Source organism: Rhinolophus ferrumequinum, chromosome 11 (genome assembly GCF_004115265.2).
Source record: "Rhinolophus ferrumequinum isolate MPI-CBG mRhiFer1 chromosome 11, mRhiFer1_v1.p, whole genome shotgun sequence".
NCBI lineage: Eukaryota > Metazoa > Chordata > Mammalia > Chiroptera > Rhinolophidae > Rhinolophus > Rhinolophus ferrumequinum.
Window position 1 is genome coordinate 46124271 of NC_046294.1, and position 19528 is coordinate 46143798.

General features: G+C 38.2%; 2 protein-coding genes across 2 annotated transcripts; both read left to right on the forward strand.

The window, feature by feature from the left end:
* Positions 1–9219: 9219 nt before the first annotated feature.
* LOC117030871 (olfactory receptor 51I1) lies at positions 9220–10226 on the forward strand. The gene has a single exon (XM_033121115.1). It carries the CDS (start codon positions 9258–9260, stop codon positions 10200–10202), a length of 945 nt encoding a protein of 314 aa, XP_032977006.1. The 5' UTR covers positions 9220–9257; the 3' UTR covers positions 10203–10226.
* Positions 10227–17939: 7713 nt separating this feature from the next.
* On the forward strand, positions 17940–18890 carry LOC117030956 (olfactory receptor 51I2-like). The gene has a single exon (XM_033121221.1). The coding sequence runs from the start codon at positions 17940–17942 to the stop codon at positions 18888–18890; it is 951 nt and encodes a 316-aa protein (XP_032977112.1).
* The last annotated feature ends 638 nt before the right edge of the window (positions 18891–19528 follow it).

A 19528-nucleotide genomic window follows, 5' to 3' on the forward strand; every position in this document is an offset into this window, starting at 1 on the left:
TTCGAAACAGAATGAACCCAAACAAACCCACACCTAGAGCCATTAAATTAAAATGGCAAAGGTTAAAGGCAAAGAGAGAATCCTAAAAGCAGCAAGAGAAAGGCAACTAGTAACTTGTAAGGGAGCTCCCATAAGACTGTCCACTCATTTCTCAAAAGAAACTTTGCAAGCTAGAAGGAACTGGCACAAAACATTCAAGGCAATGAAAAACAAGGGCCTAAAGCAAGATTAGTCTACCTAGCAAAGCTATCATTTAGAATCAAAGGACAGATAAAGAGCTTCCCAGACAAGAAAAAGCTAAAGGAATTCATCACTACTAAACCAGTATTACAAGGAATGTTAAAGGGACTTCTTTAAGATGGAAAAAAAAATCAAAATCATGAATAATAAAATTGCAATAGCTACATATCTATCTACAATTACTTTCAATGGAAATGGATTAAATGCTCCAATCAAGAGATATAGGACGGTTGAATGGATAAGAAAACAAGACCCTTACACATTCTGCCTACAAAAGACGCACTTCAGATTGAAAGACACACACAGACAAATTAAAGGAATGCAAAAAGATATTTCATGGAAATGGAAATGAAGAAAAAAACACATAAAAAAAGCTGGGGTAGCAATTCATATTCCAGACAAAATAGACTTTAAAACAAAGGCTATAAGATGAAACAGTGAAGGACCCAGGAATCCCACTTCTGGGTATCTATCCAAAGAAACCCAAAATGCTACTTCAAGGGGATGTGTGCATCCATATGTTCATTGCAGCATTGTTTACAATGGCTGAGATGTGGAGGCAGCCTGGGTGTCCGTCGATGGATGAATGGATAAAGAGGAGGTGGTACATATATGCAATGGAATATTCCTTGGCTATGGAAGGAATGGGCTCTTGCCATCTGGGACAGCATGGATGGCCATGGAGGGTATTGCGCTGAGTGGAGTATATCAGACAGAGAAAGACACATGCAATGTGATTTCACTTATATGTGGAATCTAAGAACAAAATTAACAAACAAAATTGAAACAGACTCATAGATACAGAAAATATTTTGATGGTTTCCAGATGGGAGGGAGCTTGGGGTATGGGTGAAAAAGGGGATGGGATTAAGAAATACAAATTTGTTGTTACAAAGTAGTTAATGGGGATGTAGGGTACAGTATAACGAATATAGTCAATAATATTGACTATATAAATATGTATGGTGTCATATTGGTGTCACTAGATTTGTTGGTGTGATAGATGGAAAGGGGTTGGGAGGCAAGGTCAAAAAGGTGAAGGGAGTAAAAAGTAAAAATTGGTAGTTACAAAATAGTCAAGGGGATGTAAAGTAAAGTACAGGGAATATAGTCAATGATATAGTGATAACTATGTATAGTGCTAGGTGGGTACTAGACTAGTCAAGGGGATCACTTTTTAAAGTATATAAATGTCTAACCTCTATCCTATACACCTGAAATTAATATAAAATAATAATGAATATCAGCTGTAATTTATAAATTTAAAAAGTAGGGGAAAGGGGAAGGGGAATAGAGGTTAAAATTTCCAGGTATAAAACAAATAAGTCATGGGTATGAATGTACAGCATGGGGAATATAGTCAATAATATTGTGATAGTGTCATTTGGTGTCAGATGGTGCTGGACTTATCATGGCGATCACTTCTTTAGGTATATAAATGTTGAATAACTATGGTGTACCCCTGAAACGAATATAGTATTGTATGTTAGCTATATATTTTTTCCATTAGACTTATCATTATTTATTAATTTTATTCCCTAAAAGATCTCCAGAGTTTTATGATTGTTTTAGTAGTCCATTTTAAAATTGGATTTGTATCGTTTCTTTCTTTTTTATTTTTAAAATTTTAATTAAAGTTTATTGGGGTGACAATTGTTAGTAAAGTTACATAGATTTTAGGTGTACAATTCTGCATTACATCATGTATAAATCCCATTGTGTGTTTACCACCCAGAGTCAGTTCTCCTTCCATTACCATATATTTGATCCCGTTTACTCTCATCTACCACCCCACTCCCCATTTACCGTCTGGTAACCACTAAACTATTGTCTGTGTCTATGAGTTTTTGTTTGTTTTGTTCTTTTGTTGTTTTTGGTTTATATACCACAGATCAGTGAAATCATATGGTTCTCTGCTTTTTCTGTCTGACTTATTTCACTTAGCATTATATTCTCAAGATCCATCCGTGTTGTCACAAATGGTCCTATTTCATCTTTTCTTACCGCTGAATAATATTCCATTGTGTATATATACCACAACTTCTTTATCCATTCATCTATTGAAGGACATTTTGATTGTTTCCATGTCTTGGTCACCGTAAATAAAGCTGCAATGAACATTGGAGCGCATGTGTCTTTATGGATAAATGTTTTCAGATTTTTTTGGGTAGATACCTAGGAGTGGGATTGCTGGGTCATACAAATGGCAAATAGACATATGAAAAAATGCTCAACATCACTAATCATCAGATAAATGCAAATAAAAACCACAATGAGATATCACCTCACCCCAGTTGGAATGGCTATCATCAACAAGACAAATAGTAACAAGTATTGAAGAGGCTGTGGAGAAAAAGGAACCCTCATATACTGTTGGTGGGAATGCAGACTGGTACGGCTGCTATGGAAGGCAGTGTGGAGGTTCCTCAAAAAATAAAAAATAAAATGTTAGCTATATTTTTAATAAAAATCTAAAAAAGACTTATCAAACTGTACACTTTAAATATGTGCAGTTGATTGTATATCAATTTTACCTCAATAACGTTGTCTTAAAAAAGAAAAAATAATTCTCATGGTCATCCATTAAGACTGCAGTGTCCATTGTCCTCATTGATTTGCCATTTTGAGATATGAAGAATCCATTTAAAAATTGTGTTCCATGTACAAGTACATCTCAAACTCCTAGCAGATTGGAAATTCTTCTCTCAAAGGGCCTTTTTCTGAAATGCCATTATGCAGTTTGGGATTTGCCTGCCCTGAGTTGTCAAACCATTCCCTCTGCAAGGATTGCAGCAGTTGAATACGTACAAGACCCTTCATTGGTTCTTTCCAATGATCTCTCTTCACTCCAAGCCTCACAACATTTTTTCCTGTACTGAACCTCTTGTAGATTCTCAAACAGATACTCTATTTCATGACTTTGTGCATCTGTGGTTTATCCAAATCATTTCCCCTGCAAGGAATTCTGCCACTTAAAACTCTTTCTGGTGAATCCTACAGCTATAAGATTCATTGTAAGCTTTCCCTGCTTTGTGATTCTTTTCTTAATCTCTTAAGCTTTGTGTGTGTGTGTGTGTGTGTGTGTGTGTGTGTGTGTGTGTGTGTGTGTGTGTGAGACATTCTTGGTTGCTTGACATTTCTCCATTACAGAGTTTATCAAATACTACTGAAATGTTCTGCAAACTTAAATAATTTATGAATGCCCATTACTTAGTTCAGTGCCTGGGATTTGGTTGATCTTTAGAATGAATAAATTAATAAAGTTATTGTCAGCTTCATAATTACAGAAGCTGTCTTATCCAGGGCCAGGCAAGTTTTCTTTGTGTGGTATAGGTATTTAGAAGTTGTTTTTGGAATGGAGTGAGTGAATGCAAGTGTACATAGCTAAAGATGTTCTCTTAAATTAGTAGTTATTGATAGACATAGACAATAGTTTAGTGGTTACCAGAGGGTAAGAGGAAAGGAGGGTGGCAGATGAGGGTGAATGAGATCATATATGTGGTTATGGAAGGAGAACTGACTATGGGTGGTGAACACACAATGTGATATATAGATGACATACTACAGAACTGTACACTTGAAACCTATGTAACTTTACTGACCATGGTCACGCCAATAAACTTCAATTAAAAAGAAAAAAAAATAGTAGTTATCACATGTAGTCTAAAATGGTGTCATCTGTATTCATTGATATTCACTGGTTTTTTAAGTTTCTTTAAAAAGAAGTTGAAAAAACATTTCCTGAGATGAGGAAACAATATGGGATGTACAATCAGCTATTTTCAGATTATTACATGAAATTTGGGCAGTTTTAACCCAAAGAGTTGAAATCTTGTTCAGGAATCAATGGATTCTTCCTAAAGACTTCCTTCATTGTTTTACTTGGCATGTTACAAGTATTTTCAATGAGGGAATTTATTTACAATTTCTTAGGCTATTGCCACAAAACTCAATATGGGGGCCACGAGGAAGAAAGGGTCCCTCTCACCTCCTCTGAATATATATTGGATATTCAATAATATTTGTTGAATAATAACATAAGTTAATAAATGAATTAGTCAGACACTCTTGTTAGAATCTTCTCTGTTCAAATGTTTCTGATTATTTCCATAATCTAAGCTCACATGCTCCCACAATATGCCTCATTATCTTCATAGCAGTCCTTTCACATTGATTACAATTGATTCACTTGCTGTATTTCCAACTATACCATACATTCTCCCAGAGAAGGATCCCACTGGTCTAGTTCATCATTGAATCTCCGTGTCCTAGAATAGAGGTTGGAATGTAGTATTTAGTGACTCTGTTGAATTCTTAAGTATTAGTTACAATCTAACCCAAAAAACAAAAAAACAGGTTCCAGTTATAGGCCGGTCAGAATATAAGAATGACACCAGTTCCTTTAATTGAGAAAAATTAATGTAAAAAAATTGTTAACGAAGTATTACAGAATGCACAAGATGAAAAGGGAAAATGAAGGTGTCATTGGAGGTAGTAATTTTGGGAAGTAGCTTCTAACCCTATGGTTGGAGAAACAAAGGTAGAGGTTCAGAATTATTAATTCATGCAAGCTTGGAGGAAGAGTGATGCAGAGCGGAAACTCAGATTTTTGAGGAGCACATTTTAGGTGGTCCTGGGGTATCAAGAGTTCAGACAAGAAGCCCTAATAACTACGATTTACACTTCTGAGATAGGAGGGGCAGAGGACTTCTCTGGTTTGTTCTAAGGTCTTTAAGAGGTCATGGCAAGACCATTTCAGGGTATTGAAAAGCTGCAAAATGGAACCAACAAATGCCACTGAAATTAACCACTGGTGTTAGGATGGGGCACAGATATAGAAGCATTTGTTAATCATAAGCATTTAACCTTGGGACAGAAAAAGATGCAGCTGAGAAATTTAATTCTTGTCTTTAACCATATGGAAAGATATCAATTATGCCAAATATATAAAATTCATCCCATAACACATACTAATACTGAGTGTATACAAAAGATGCTCAAGGTTGGTTTAAACTAGGCCTTGAGATCATTTGTATTTGATCAAATTTCACTGCAGTTTTTAACATGATTTGTGCTTTCGGAAGAATGGTCTATGTTCTGCTTCATCTTTTTTTTTTTAATTCACAAAATTTTACTAAACTTAGTGTGGTGATCACATTGTAAGGTATATAAATGTTGTATCACTATGTTGTACACCTGAAAATAGTATAATATTGTACTCCAACTATACTTTAATAATATTTTTAAAAAATTTTATAACGTTTTATCATAAAAATTCAAACACACAGAAAACTTGAGAGAATTTTACAATAAACATCAGTATACTCACTACCTATATATTATATTATTAATGTTTTATTATGGTATCTTTATCATATATCTACCATCCCTCACTCATCCATTAATCCATGTACCCTATTGATGTATTTAAAAGTTAAGTTGTTACCACAATACACTTCCCTTTAAATAGTTCAGCATTCATATAATTAAATTTCAGTTATTTATATAGTTATTTTATTTCTTTCAAACATATAATGCACAGGTCTTACATGCACATTAGATAAGTTTTGACATAATGTATTGGTTTTGTTGTGAAATACGCTTATGACATATTTCTAGGTAGTGTTTGGAGACATATTTGCCTCTAGATAATATCTGGACTGTTGAGTGGATCAGTTTTTCAATATTTATCTTTTTTGTAAGAACATGTGCTATGTCTTTATTGCTCCGTATAACATCAGTGCCTAGAATAATACCTGGAACAAAATCATGCTCAAAACTGTATTTTCCTTCAATTTTTAAAAAAAGATTTGTCTTAGTTGAACTGAATTAGGTTTGTAATTTTTAGGTTCCATACAGTGGTAAATAAAGTAAAAAGAATGTTTGCATAACAAACATGTTATATGGATGCTTACATGCACATTTTACAAAAAAAATACAACTATTTAAATTCCATATATGAATCTTTGAAGAGGGGTATAAATTTGTTAGACATTTTTTCAATCTATTGATGAGAATATGAGTATGTGTTTGAAGTATATATTTTTGGATATGTGAGCACGGGAGTATATTTGAAACATATATGTTTGTTTCAAGTATGTGTATGAGTCTTGATTTAACTGCATCTCTATTTCTAAAATCATGTCTATAAACTACATTAGTCTCTATCATCAACGTAAGAATATACAGATTATAGTGTGTGTTTGATGTGTCAAGATACTTGATTTGTGACTAGACTTGAGTAGTTGTATGAGTATATTTGTGTTTATTTCTTTGCGTGGATCTGAAAGAGTCAACGTGAATGTTAGCAAATAAATAGTTGAATGTGTCCAAGGGAGTATATCTGGGTGTGTCAGAATATCTATGAGTAGGTATGTTTGTGTTTGCATTCTCTGATCAAAGGATTAATATAGTAATGGATGCCAATGATTACATCAGGGATTAATGAAGCCAAGAAAAGGGTTCTCCTGGGATCTGTTCTCCTACGGGCCAGCACTCATTGATCCTACCCTCCCCATTGTTTCCATTCTCCCTCCTTCAAGCACAAACAAACAAGCCTAGGGAGTCTGGGGTATTCATAAATTTATGAGCCTGAGGCGAGTGAGCTGATATCACTCTGCCAACTGAACCTGTGGACCAAGGCATCCACCTGCAGGGAAAAGAAATTTCTGCCACCCAGTGAGTTTTCCACCCTGAGATTGCTCACCTGCGGCTCCTATCTAGAATTTATCCCAAACTTTAACATTCTTATTGCTACCCCAGGCAGACTCTGACCCTCATATTTCCCATCCAAACATGAGATAAATCTGTTCCCTTCTGAAGCTCATGATCACAGACCCTGTTGCCAGGTCCTCATCTGAATCAAAATCCTAATACCAAATCACATAACCTTAGATTAAGGGGCTCATTCAGCAGATCTAGAGTTTGTCTTGAGGGTATTTCATACTTTTTCTCCTTCAATTTGAATTATTGTTTCCTATACCTAAGTCCTGGGTGTGCAACTGGAGAAAAAAAAATCACAGAACCAAAAGAACTGAAGTCATTCAACAACGTGATCTTTATCTTGGCTCGATTTTCAGTATTGAGTATGTCATGGGAATATAATTGGTGGGATATTACTATGGGTCTGTTAATACTGATGTATTTGTGGTTCTGTGTGTGTGTTCAGGTTGGCATAAACATGAGAGGGTATCTCAAACATAGTGCATAACACAGTGTGTAACTATGACTCTTCTTAAATTCTGTGATTGTGTTAGTGTTATGTGTGACCAAGGGGCTGTGCAACAGTTTCTGTTTGTGTGATGTGAGATAGTACCTATGAATATTTGAGTGTGTAAGTGTAGAAGTGTGAAATGTGTATTTGCTGGTACCTTTGTGTAACTGTGTGTGTGTGTGTATGTGTGTATGCACATTCATCATGCACGTGCTGTACAAAAGAAGTGCATTGCTTGTGTCTGTCTTCATCTTCTAGGCATTTCTTCCTAGATTAGTCATATTTAGGAATCCTTAACGAACACCTCCATGGGCAAAACAAAGAAAAAATGGTTGTTTGGTGGTGGTGGAGTGTCAACTTTTGTTAACAGTCCAAATGGATGAGTATTGAGAGTTTTTATAATTATATTTAGCAACAAAGGGGCAATGGTGACCACAGAGAAATAAGTTTCACTTGGGAAAATGGAGCATAGAAGCCACAATATAGTAAATTGAGCAGTGATAGAAGGTAAGGTCAAGAAGGTTGAATCCCTGACTTTGAGGATCTCAGAACAGAAGTGGAGAAACAGAAACATAAACAAGCTCCCTTCCTTGGCATCCAGAGAGACAGTTTTTCAAGAAGCTTGGCTAAGAATTGGGGAAGGGTAGTAGAGTGGCAGCTAGAGATGGAAAGTTATGTTTTTATGATGGGATAGTCTTGCACATGTTTATTGGCTGAAGGGAAAAAAGATAGAAAAGGAGAAGCTTAAGATGCAATACAATGGACTAATGGAAAAGGTCTCTGAAGGACAGGGCAAGAAATGGAATCCTGAAGATGGAGGGCCTGGCCTTAGAGAAGGAGAGAGATCTCTTTCTCAGAAATTAAGGGATAAGAACGGATAATGATGTGAATAAGTTGAAAAGTTAGGTAATGATAAGTAATCAGTCCTTTTTTCCCCAATAAAACACTTGCTTCTTTGGTTTTATCCAGCTGGACATTCAGTTTGATTATAGGGTTTATCAAAGTTGGGCTTTACTGTGTGAATGTGAAAGAGAGGCAAAGAGGAGATGAAGATACCAGCTCTAGTGGGAGAGTAGATCAGAAAAAAACGTAAGGGAGGAAGAGCTAAAAGACGAATAGACCAGAAGAAAAATGGTAGAATTATTGAGACTCTGAGAGCAAGTGCATGGGCACGAGAAAGTAAGAGGGCTGGAAGGTAGAAGACTGGGATCAGAATGTAAAATAAATAAACAAATAAATTGAAATTTAAGATTTCAGAGGTGGAACAGCTTTTGGTGGTGACACGTCCAGAGGCAGTCTGATCGGGAAGGATTGGGAGGCTGAGGGGAAGTCTGAGTAAAGTTTATTGAAGTTGTAATTTTACCATATTCCCATCTACCAGAGGGTTCCAAAAAGTTTGAACTGTGCTTCTTGTTTCCTATCTTAATTTCTCTTTTTCCCAAAACTCCCTAAATGTGGCTTTTCGAGTGAGATGGGGAAATGAAGGGATACTACAGTTTAAGGCGAGACTTAGGGGACTCTGTTCATGTTTTCTTCTACCTTGTTGTCTTGCCATAACATCACACCTTCAGGAGTTTCTGCTATGGCCTATACAGGGTACTGGGCACTGGTGATACAGGAATGAGTAGAATCAAGTTGCTATCCTCAAAGAGTTCATAGTCTAATGAGGGAAGCAGGAACAAAGACAAATACTTTCAATCTCTGACGTTTTGTATTGGAGACAGGGTGTCTGAAAGAAAGTGAAGAACTCCCCCAACACGCCCTCTTGCGTTCATCCCCATCTGTATTCTCCCACCTGCCTGCAATGTTGGGTCTCAATGGCACTCAATTCCAGCCAGACACACTCCAGCTGACAGGCATTCCTGGGATGCAGATGGGCCAAGCGTGGGTTGCCTTGGTTTTCTGCATCCTCTATCTGATCTCCATCGTAGGCAACCTCAGCATCCTCACTCTGGTGGTTCAGGAGACTGCTCTGCACCAGCCCATGTACTACTTCCTCTCTATGCTCTCTCTCAACGATCTGGGAGTGTCCTTCTCAACACTCCCCACTGTGCTTGCTACCTTCTGCTTCAACTACCGCCATGTTGGCTTCAATGCCTGCTTGGTTCAGATGTTCTTCATCCACACTTTCTCTTTTATGGAATCAGGCATACTCCTGGCCATGAGCTTTGATCGTTTTGTGGCTATTTGTGACCCACTACACTATGCCACTGTGCTCACCAACAGCCGCATCTTGGCTATAGGCCTGGGCATCCTTGCCAAGAGTTTCGCCACTCTCTTCCCTTTCCCCTTTCTGGTGAAACGACTGCCCTTCTGCAAGGGCAATGTTTTGCATCACTCCTACTGCCTCCATCCAGATCTCATGAAAGTGGCATGCGGAGACATCCATATTAACAATATCTATGGGCTCTTTGTGGTCACTTTCACCTATGGCATAGATTCAACGTTCATTCTGCTGTCCTATGCGTTGATCCTGAGAACTGTGCTGGCCATTGCATCGCGGGATCAGCGACTCAAGGCACTTAACACCTGCATATCACATATCTGTGCAGTGCTGGCTTTTTATGTGCCCATAATTGCTGTCTCCATGATTCACCGCTTCTGGAAAAGTACCCCACCTGTTGTTCATGTCATGATGTCCAATGTCTACCTATTTGTACCTCCAATGCTCAACCCCATCATCTACAGTGTGAAGACAAAGGAGATACGCAGAGGGATCCTCAAAGTCTTCTATAAATCCCAGAGCTGAGGAAGGCTGCAGACCCTGAGAGAACTCCTTCGGAGAAAGGACTGGGACCTGTTTGCCAGGATCTTGATAGCTGTGCATATGGAATCAATAAAAGAACATCTGACTCAATAAAATGACATAAATGTGTACTGAACATTTACTACCTGAAAAACCTTATAGCAGTTGCTGACAATATTATACTGGTGAGAAAGACATATTGTTAAGTAAGACATAGACATATCAAGGGAAAAACATAAAAAAGAGTAAAGATGCCCTGAAAAATGTTTGACATATATGGAAATGATGGAAATTCTACAGAGCAAATAGGCTTGAATACAAGTCTACTACCATCCAGAACAAGGGAAATGATAAATATTGGAGACAAACAAAAGTCTGTGGAAACTTGGTACTTCATATGACGGAGAGGGTCCATTTAGTTTGTGAAGATGAGGATAAGGGTTTTTGTGGGTTTGTGGAGTAGCTTGTGAAGAATAAGAGGGGTTAAATACTTGGTACAGGATGGCAGGAAGAAAATAAGGTAGTGATCTTGGCATAAGTAACTGCCTGAGAAGAAATATTTAGGCAAGAAAGTTTAGAACCTTGCTATTCCAAGGATGGTGCAATGAACAATAGCATTGGTATATCTGGCAGCTTGTTAGAGAAACAGAATCTCAGACCCAACACAAGACCTACTGAATTCAAACTTGATTAAAACTTGAGAAGCATAGTGCTTCTCTTTTCTAACACTGCTCAGGTAATGCTGATCTGATGTGTAACAAAAATAACAAGACTCATGAGTAATAAGACGCTAGAAAAGTGGTTCTCAAAGTGTGATTCCTAGACCAGCATCATCAGTATCCTTTGGGAAATTGTGAGGCACACAAATTCTTAGGCCCTTCCTCAGATATCTAGAACTAGGAATTCTAGGGGGTGAAGTCCAGCAATCTGTGCTTTAAAAAGACCTCCAAGTAATTATGAAATATGTTAAAAAGTTGAGAACCTTTAACCTAGAATATTGGTTTAGAATATTTAGAAGAATTGCAAAGAGCTTTGTTTAGACAGATGGGAAGTTTCACACTGAAAAGCTTTGGAAACATGATCTTGAGAGATTGCCTAAATCAGATTGTGGGTGGTTTTTAAAGCTTGGGGAAACTGACAACTAGGTGTATAGTGTTGGTGGTAAAGGGAAATTCAGACTTATAGCCTATTATCTTCACGTGGTGGTACAGCTGTAGCACAGAAATAGCTAACACAGAAGATTCGGTGAACATTCTCCAGCCACTCCATAGTCACTCTACAATAATGGGAAGCAGAAAGGTTTTCTCCAACTGTCTCTTTCAGATACTTCAAAGTTCCATAAGGGGAAGGAAATTTTTCTCTATGTCTATCTTCTGTTTGCTTCTCTTGGTACATGCCATGACTTGATAGAAAAGGGAGGGAGCTCTCCTGCCATTATTTCTCTCAATGCACATTTTTTTTGGTTATGGTTTTAGGATTTATTTTCTTTTTCTTTCTTTTTCTTTTTTTTTTGTTAGCTTCAGGTGTACAAAACAATGTAATAGTTAGACATTCACACCCCTTACAAAGTGATAATCCCCCTCCCCCAATCTACTATCTCTCTGACATTGTATATAGCTGTTACAATTCCACTGACTCTATTCCCTATGCTGTACTCCATATCCTGTGACAATATATATATATATATATATATATATATATATATATATATATATATATATATATATATATATTTAGTTATAGTTGACATTCAATATTATTGAGCTTCAGTTTCAGGTGTGCAGCGCAGTGGTCAGGCATTTACACAGTTCATGAAGTTGTCTCCCTAATAAGACAAGTGCCCGTCTGACACCCTACAAAATCCCTCAATACACTTTTACTCTACCTGAAACTGAAGTAAAGAAGGGGTAAAATGAAATAGTTAATGGGAAGACTAGGTACTTGGGAAAATAATTTATTTGGGGGAACTGAAATCAGGGCCTTATACTGAGGATAATGATCAAATATGGTATAATCACACTAAAACATATCACTTCCTTCTTTTCATTTGCATCTCTATGCCCTGTAGATAGTACTATCCTCTTTACAAATCAGGTTCCTAGTTGAAGATATGCTAATCTCCTAAAGGCAGATGACACAGTTAGGACTCAAACTTATGTCTGTGTGACTTTGAACCCCATAGTTTTTCAGTACCCTGGGCTGTCTCTCCTAGAGGAGACCTCAATCTTGTGGAATTTGTTGGAGGGTTGAGTAGGAATTCAGTAAGAAAGAGTAGTGATAAGTGGATGAAGGCAGTCATGGTTATATCCTCTGTTGGTTAAATTCTGGGGCTGGCTCTAGGCTCAAGGTTCTGGTTTCTGGGTTCTGAGTCTTGGAATTTGCCCATTATGCTCTAAGTTTGGGTTCTTCCTGGGGTATGGATTTTAGCTCAGAATTCAGGGAACTAGACTGAGTTCTGTGCTCAGAGATACAGTTTTGGGACTGGCTAATTGAGGTTGGGGAGAGGGTGAATATTGCTATGGAGATTGCAAGAATTTTTCTCCACCCTCCTCTACATCACAAGGAAGGAACTGGAATTTCATTTTCTCTGTGGCGAGAGGGCAGTATGCTTAGGGAACATGCTTTTTTTTCTCTTTCTGCTCCCAGGGTGAGATTTAATCCCCTTATTTTTTTCCCATCATGAGCACAGCATCATACTCAGGCAAAACAGGACTCCAGAGGCCGTGGCCTCTGGGAACTCTCATTCAGAGACATAAAGTTGGCCTCCTCTCTTAGCTAGGGCCTGCCTGAGGCTCATTTTGGAGCCTTTGTGAGCTCTCACATTCTGTCTTTCAATCCAATTGTCACTTCTCAAAGCTCTGTCACGTGAGTTTGAATCTATTTGTGTCTTCTAGGTACATGAACAAGAAGTGTGTTTCTGTTTGCAATTCTGTTTGTGCCTCTGTGTGGTTTTTTCTGTTTATGCCTCTGTGATTCTTTCAAAGACATGAGTTTTTTCTCTCTCATGTTTCTATATCTTTGAGTGGGTCTCTGTCGATGTATACATGTGTGGTTTTTTGTATTAGCCACAATTTGTTTGGCCTACAATGGAGAGGTTTAAGACTGAACAGAACAGTCCTTCAATTTTATTTTCATTTAGGTTTTCTACAAAAAGGGTACTATTCATTCAAATGCCCTTGTAGTCTCCCAAATACTTTCAGATTGTGCTGCCAGAAACTGCTTTAGCGGTGAAATACACATGATGATCACATAACAGAGACTGAGAATTTGCCTCTGTTTTGGCTCACACAGATCCACAGCCATGGTGTTTCTCAGTGTCAGAAAATGGGAGATACCTTGCCAGTCTGGAATATCAGACCTGAGGACAAAAGGAAAGTTGAAAGGGCCTTTAATCCCAATTAGGGAGATATTAGAATTCTTCCTCCAACATTTCCATCAAGGGTTATTCAGCCTTTGCTTGAACATCTCTACTTACCAGAAACATTATTTCATTGTGCAGTTTTGACTTTTAGAAAAATTTTCCTTACCTGAGCCCCAGATTATCTCCCTGTGATTTCCACCTATTACTTACCGCTTCTTATACCCATCTCATCCCATCATCTCTTCTACAGTCTCCTCTTCTCCAAACAAAGCATCATTGATTCTTCAAGTGCTCTTCAAGTGACTTGGTCACCTTTGCCTTTGAGTGTGTCCCATTGGTTTAACTCCGATCTAGAGTAGGGAACCCGGAACCAAATGTCCTTCCATTATGGCCCTGAGCAGTATATTCATGTTTTTATTAATTCCTGATCTTTTGACCATGTCTTTGTGTTAGAATCATGAAGTGCTGGGGAGGTAATGATGAACTCGGCACAAATCTAGCCCTAAAAGACCCAAAACTATAACAGGGAGATCAGGGGTATAAATGTAATTCTAACAAAACAAGACAAGTCTCTATAAAATTATATTATGAAGTTACAGATGACAAAGTTATTAACTCTGCTTAAATCGTGCTAGGAAAAGCTGCAGATAAAGTGAAAATTTTGAGTATGAATAATAGGAAGAGTTACAAAGAAAACTAACAAGGAAGAGAAAGACAACGCAAGCAGGAAAAAACTATAAAGAAACAGAATTGTAAATGTACATTTTAGAACATATTGTCTTCTGAATAAAATAACTTCTATTAACAAAGCTTAAAACCCATTAATTTTTTGAAAGCTGCATATCACACTGTTGAGTTATATTACACTTGACACCCTGACAGGAGGATTTGTGGTGAGGAAACTAAAAATCAGATGCTTTGAGTAGCTAAAGGAATAGGATAGATAATCTGAAGAAGCAAAGATTACAAGATATTGTGATTGAAATTTTCAGATACTATCTACCTATTCAATTATTTATTTATCCAATAAAATATTTATTAATCATCTGCTATGTGCTTGACCTTGTGTTAGGATTAGGTGTCTAGTGATAAAAAAAGAATAAAATAAAATACCATCCTTACTTTGATAGAATTTACAATCTATAAGGGAATACAGGTATTAAACAAACAATTACACAAATAAATACATGTTTATAAATTAAGATGTGTTTTACAAGAAAATAACAGGTACCATGAAGAACAATATTTAGGTGAAACCTAAAAAAGATTATCATGTCTCTGTGTCTGCAGCATTATGTATAATGTGGAGTAAGTGGGTTTCAGCCTGACGTAAGAAAGGACTTTATAAGGTAGTTTGATCTAATCAGGATGGTCGCCTTAAGTGCAATGAGCACCCCATCATTGGGAGTGTTCAAGCTGAGTGTGGGTGACAGTTTGATAAGGATGCTGTAGAGGGGTTCTCTCAGTGGATACAAGATTGGACTCTGGTTTCAGGTCCTAGAGGGCCTGTCAAATTGACAACTGAATCAGTGTACTTCTGAGAGGGGGCCACTTTAGAAGGACACTTAGTCCTAGTCTCTTTCACCTATACCTCAGTTGGCATATGAGGCAGGGGAAAAAAAATTGGTCTATCTGCCTTTTCGGCCTTTTCTCTGCCTGTGACAATAAAGATGACTAACTTCTCTAGCATCTACCTATTCTTCCTACTTAGGTGAGTTTAGCTTCAGAAGGCTGGCTTCTGGGTTTCACAGGAAAGACTATGGGACTAATAGTTGGAAGAATTAGATCCTAGTCCCAACCTAGCCACTTACTGGTTTAAGGGAAAACACCTAACACTGTTGTTATGGGACTGAAATGAGGCAGCTTTGTGGTGAGGAAATTGCCTCTCTGGTTAGCATTTCTGCCACCCAAAGAGTGAGTCTGTTTCCTGTAGCTATGCTCTCCTACCCTTCCCATTCCCCATCTTACATGTTCCTCCTCCATGACAGGAGTCACAGCTAGTGTTTCCAAGCTTGCATGGTTATTTCCTGCTCAAGATGAGGTTTTACCAATGGCAGGAAGTCTTAGGTGGTGCGGGTTAAGACTGCAAGAAGATGAAATGATTAAACAAAGCCTCAAAATGCTCCTAACAGGCTCCCTTTGGTGTACCTCCAAGGAATTGACATGAAACACTAGCCCTAAACCTAGACTACCTCTGTGGTCAACACCTTGGAGTATTATGAGCAAACCCAAGTTTATTAGAGGAGCTCCAGGATGCCAAGAAATCTAGCAGATGATGAAACATAAGGGAATGCTTAAGTTGTAAGTCAGGAGTAGGGTAGATAGACTATCTGAAATAAACAAACAGAAACAATGACTTGGGCAGTGCTTGCAATTTACTTTTTTTGTCTAAAACACTGTCACTGTAAAGTGAAATGTCAACAAATGGATCTGGAGTGGTTCTCACTTTGGGTGCACCTTTGGAACTTCAAAACACATTGATAACTAGATACCATATCCAGAGATTCTAATTTAATTGGTGTGGGGTGTTACCTGGGCAGTGGGATTTTTAAGTTGGATGGTGGTTCTTATATTTAGTCAAGGTTGAGAACCACTGGTCTACAAGGCAGAACCAAGGGGCATTAATGGATAAAAGGTACAAGCAAGTATATTGTACCTGTCAGGAAAGTTGTTAAATTTGAGGGAAACACAGAGATAGAATGCATGGAATTTCCTCAGGGCTGGTGCATGAAGAGAATAAGAGAATGCAGGTTCTGGGGCCAGCCTCATTATTAAGTTGTGAATGTCTCCATGATCATAGCTCTTTGTATTCTCTTAGTTGTATGTTCTCCTAACTGTCCATCCGTTCCAGGGGAGCACTCCAATCAGACTCTTGCTATGTGGACCATTTCACATCAACAGTGGGTAACTACAGGGTAAAGAATTGATAAAGAATCGGTGAATCAAACATCCAAGTCAATTGAATGAATGAATGATTGTGACTTCACCTTCCTACCTCATTTTTAAAAAAAATATTTTACAAATTTAATTTATTATGTTTCATTACATAATACATTATGTCACATTATATTATATTGTGTGATATGATATGATAGGACATAACATGACATTACATTATTATTTTCACCTTCTGGTTGGGGTTTAACTATTTCTCTCTAATATCTTAGCCACAAATGGTGTCTTTCATCTCTGTGTCTTTAATCTTTCCATGGATTCTAGATCACATATATTATTCTGAAGCCACTACATCTTTACTTAATAGCCTTTCTGAACTCTGTTCTTAAACTCAGAAGTCACTTTATTTTAGTATAATTTTCACCTGGAATATCTGTCCATATCCTTCATCACCCCTATTCATATTTTGCTCCTTTTCAGCTTTCTAAAACCACTCTCACTTTTATTCAAAATGTTTCTTTCCCTAGAGTGGACTGGGAACACACGAAGATTAGCATTTTCCCAGGGGTCCTTGTTTTCTCGGACCCACATTCCCAGAGCTACAGCTCAATTCTTTCTTATGAACTCCATCTTAGATCAGAGTGGGGTTCAATGCCCATAGTGAAATGGAAACATCACTACAAGAGGTGTTTATGGGTCTAAGCTATAACCTAGGCTTTGCAGAAATTGATTCTTAGGTTTTTGGTACATTGCACACTCTTCCTCTCTTGATCTTATTATCTCCCTAAGAATAAAATAGCTTACATTTATTTAGTATTTGATATGCCATACAATATCTTATTTGCCCTTAGTACAACCATATGAGGTAGATGTATTTTTATCCGTAGCTTACAAATGGACGCACTGAGACTTGAGAAGGTTATATTAGCTGATGAAGGTCACACTGAGAGTAAACTATATTGGGCTTCAAACTAAGGTCTACCAGAATCCATTTGTAGAGCTCTAAAACACTGAACATGTGATGTTAATTTTCTTATTTGTTTCTTATGTCCAAATAAGAGAATAGTGTTATTATTATCTCCACTTTGCAAATTAAAAACAAATAGACTGGATTAGAGTATAAATAAGTTGTCCACATCACACATTTAGTAACTGGCTGAGTGGGGATTTTGATCCGGTTATGATCTATTCCTGTGTTTCTGCTCTTAACTTTTGAGGCTCTCATAAGATTGGGAAGTCTCAAATATCTTTATTACACGTAAAATTTTAGGACTTTTGCTGTCAGGGGAAGAGGAGGTGAGAGGAGGGTGTTTGTTACATTTTTAATCAGAATGACATAGATGACTCCAACGTCCTTCACTTTCTTGTATCTCCTTCCTTCAGCCTTTGAGGTGAGATGCTAAGGAAGAGAATCCTATAGGTGGAGCATAACTTTGTTTTATTTTTCATATGGTAGGTGGAAACTGATCTTTCCTGTTGGTGATATGGGAGCCGAGAACAATGAAAGTCTTGACTTCTTATCTGTTTTCCTGACTGGAATCCCTGGATTGGAGGTCCAACATGGCTGGCTTTCCATCCCCTTCTTCACCATGTACATTGTTGCCATTGTGGGAAACAGCCTAATCATGGCAGCAGTGCAGGCAGACCCTGCCCTACATGAGCCAATGTACCTGTTTCTCTCTATGTTGGCTGTGACTGAGGTGGGTGTCTCTGTGTCTACACTGCCCACTGTCATGGGCATTCTTTGGTTTGATGCCCGCCAGATTGACTTTGATGGCTGCCTGGCCCAGATGTTCTTCATTCACACTTTCTCCTGCATGGAGTCTGGCGTCCTGTTGGCCATGAGTTATGACCGCTATGTAGCCATCTACAATCCACTGCGCTATATGGCCATCCTGCCACTGCCCCGTATCATGTGCATGGGTCTGGGCATTACACTGAAGAGTGTGATTCTCATGGCCCCACTTGCAATCCTTTTGAGGCAGCTGCCCTATTGCCATACTAATGTCCTCTCCCACTCCTACTGCCTCCACTCTGACCTCATCCAATTGCCGTGTGCTGATACTAAGCTCAATAGTGTCCTGGGCTTGGCCATTGTCCTGGCCACTTTTGGGCTAGACTCATTGCTCATCGTGGTCTCTTATATACTGATTCTTTACACAGTGCTGGGTATTGCTTCTGGGGAAGGAAGGTGGAAGGCCCTCAATACGTGTGTATCACACATCTGTGCAGTCCTTATATACTATGTGCCTATGATTGGCGTATCTGTGATGCATCGGGCTGCCAAACATGCTTCACCCCTGGTCCACACACTAATGTCTAGCATCTACCTCTTTGTGCCTCCTGTGCTCAACCCTGTCATCTACAGCGTTAAGACCAAGCCAATCCGACAGGGAATTGCCACCTTGTTTTCCTGCAAGAGAGAGTTGCTCTGAATTGCCCCAAGGGGGCAGGGCCTTTGAGTTAGTCCATAAACTCTGATGGTAATTCTGCTGTGGACAAAGTTCTACACCTGGTATTTTGAGGAGGAATAGGAACAAGGAATTCAAAGCATTGACACAGGCTTGAATTTGGATCATAAGAGTTCTCCCTAGCCCTTCTCATCTCACATCAACATATACATGTCTCTGTATGTGCACATGTGCCTGTCATCTCTAATAGATATGATCAATTTGAGGGCAGAGATCACGAATTTCCCCTTTTCCTCTGCCCTTCAAAACTCTTAGCAAAAAGCCTGGAAAATAGTAAGTTAACAGTAAAGGCTTGAGGCTTAATGATATTTGAATTGAAATAAAACAAATTTCTCTTTTGATGGGTCAGGCAGGGATTAAGATTCTTCCCCAATAAAAGATCATTCTAAGAACATGCCTTTGAATAGGTGAGCATATTGTCTGGTTTGCCCTAGATAATCATGGTTTACACTTATTTTCCTCAGCATTGTTAATAGTACTCTTTACCTCAAATTGTCCTTATTTAAACAATTAATTATATGGTAAACTCTCCTAGGAAGTAACCTCCTTTCTGTTATGTAAAGAGCCAGAATATCCCCATGCCCCACCATCCAATGGTCTCT